The sequence below is a fragment of the Lepidothrix coronata genome, unplaced genomic scaffold (genome assembly GCF_001604755.1).
Source record: "Lepidothrix coronata isolate B3197 unplaced genomic scaffold, Lepidothrix_coronata-1.0 Scaffold137, whole genome shotgun sequence".
In the NCBI taxonomy this organism is placed as follows: Eukaryota; Metazoa; Chordata; class Aves; order Passeriformes; family Pipridae; genus Lepidothrix; species Lepidothrix coronata.
In genome coordinates this window covers 2,486,610-2,488,567 of record NW_016690317.1, presented here as the reverse complement: position 1 = coordinate 2,488,567, position 1,958 = coordinate 2,486,610, and the positions used below count along the sequence as shown (strand labels likewise).

Here is a 1,958-nt window from a genome sequence, read left to right as displayed (position 1 = left end):
CCTCCACGTGCCACCAGCGCAGCGCGGGGTCACACGGCTCGGGGGGCACATCCCCGCGGGTGCCCGGGGCGCTCAGTACCACGTTGAAGCAGATGCCATCAGCCCCCCCGGCCCCCCCAGCCCGGTGCTGCAGCCCCAGCAGCCCCAGGACCCCCGGCTGGGGGTCCCATGGGGGGTCCCAGGGCAGGCAGTCCCGCAGCAGGCGCAGCACGGGCCAGCACAGCCCCGCACGCAGCTCGGGGGGGGACGTGCCACAGGCCACCACGGGCAGGTGGGGGGTCCCGGCGGTGCCCAGCAGCACCCACAGGTCGCCAGTGGTGCTGGTGAAGGGCAGCAGGAGGCGCAGGCAGAGGGGGGCACAGGGCAGCTGGCGGGGCAGGGTCGGGGGGTGCGGGGGGCTCCGGCGGTAGCGGGCGGCCAGGTCCAGCACGGGCAGGATGTCCAGGGAGCGCAGGGGCAGCGCTCGGGGGTCCCCCGACCACCACTGGGCCTGCAGGGACTCGGCGTCCGCCTCCTCGAGGGTCTTCAGGGTCCCACCTGAGGGCAGAGGGAGGGGCCTGGGATGGGGTGGGGGACAGCAGGACAGGCAGGGGGGTGGCAGTGCCTGGTGATGGGGCTGGGGGGGGGCAGTGAGACCCCCCTTGTGGGGCTGAGAGTGGACACTGATAGCCCAGAATGGAGTCGGGGGGATGCCAGTACTGGTGGCTGGTGGGGGCAGGGGACAGCGATGCCCTGGCACAAAAAGGGCAGGGGACACTGATGTCCATTGTAGGGCTGGCAGGGGGTGCTGATGCCCTGGTACAGGGCTGGCAGGGGACACAGGCTGGCACAAAGGTGACAGGGGACACCAGTGACCCAGTACAGGGCTGGCAGGGGACACAGGTGTCCATCATGGAGCTGGCAGGGGACAGGGATGGCCATCATGGGGTTAGAAGGGGACACAAATGCTCTGCCACAGGGCAGGCAGGGACAGGGACGTCCATCATGGGGCTGGCAGGGGATGCCAATTCCCGTCACAGGGCTGGCAGGGGACACAGGTGCCCATCGTGGTGATGGCAGTGCCCGTCACAGGGGTGGTAGAGGACAGGGACATCCATCATGGGGCTGGCAGGGGATGCCAATTCCCATCACAGGGCTGGGCTGGGGACACGGACACCCATCGCGGGGCTGGCAGGGGGCACACCATGCGCCCCACCCACCCCGTGCCCTCGCAGCCCCCCGGGACTCACCCGCGGGGCGCGCCAGGAAGGCGAAGCGGATCCAGGCGGGGCCGCGCTCCTCCAGCGCCAGCAGCGTGACGGGCTCGCACTCCAGCCCCGACTCCTCCTTCACCTCCCTCCGCAGGGCCTCCACGACCCCCTCCCCGGGCTCCATCCTGCCCGCGGGCAGGTACCACCTCCCGCGGCACTCGGGCTTCGCCTCCTGCACCAGCAGCACCGCGCCCTGCGGGCACCGAGGGGCTCGCTGGGCACCGGCGGCTTTCGGGGGGCACCGAGGGTCCCCCCGGGGGGGGGGGTTGGGGCTGCCTCACCTCCTCGTTGAACAGCACGGCCAGCACCACGTAGCAGACGGTCCTGCCCAGGCTCACGGGCGCGGGGGGCGCGGGGGACCCCTCGAAAGTCGCCCCCACTTCCCAAGCGCCCCCGTCCAGCACCGCGTCCAGCTCCGCCGTCGGGGCGTCCCCCATGGGAAAGGCGGGAACGGGGTGGTCCCGCGGCTGGATGGGGAGGGGGAGCACCCGCTCAGGGGGTGGCGGGGTTTTGGGGCGGGGAGGGAACCCCCCAGACGTGCAGGCGGGGGGACAAGGAGCCCCGGCGGCGCGTGGGCTGGAGGGGGCGGTGAGGGAGGGGGTCTGGCGATTGTGGGGTGCACGGCGGGGTGGGATGGGGGGTCCCGGAGGAGGGGAAGGGCCTGCTGGACTGCGGGATGGGGAGGGGGGTGTAGGGGGGGGAGGGGTT

The 1,958-nt window shown here is 72.7% G+C and overlaps 1 protein-coding gene across 1 annotated transcript; it reads right to left on the bottom strand.

Annotated features, from left to right (window-relative positions):
• Nucleotide 1: 1 nt before the first annotated feature.
• On the bottom strand, nucleotides 2-1,915 carry NUDT18 (nudix hydrolase 18; the record flags this gene model as incomplete). Its single annotated transcript, XM_017827286.1, has 3 exons — nucleotides 1,532-1,915; nucleotides 1,230-1,443; nucleotides 2-537 (listed from the first exon to the last, which is right to left on the bottom strand). Coding segments are annotated over exons 1-3 (906 nt in total), but the record flags the coding sequence as incomplete, so codon positions are not given.
• Nucleotides 1,916-1,958: the final 43 nt, after the last annotated feature.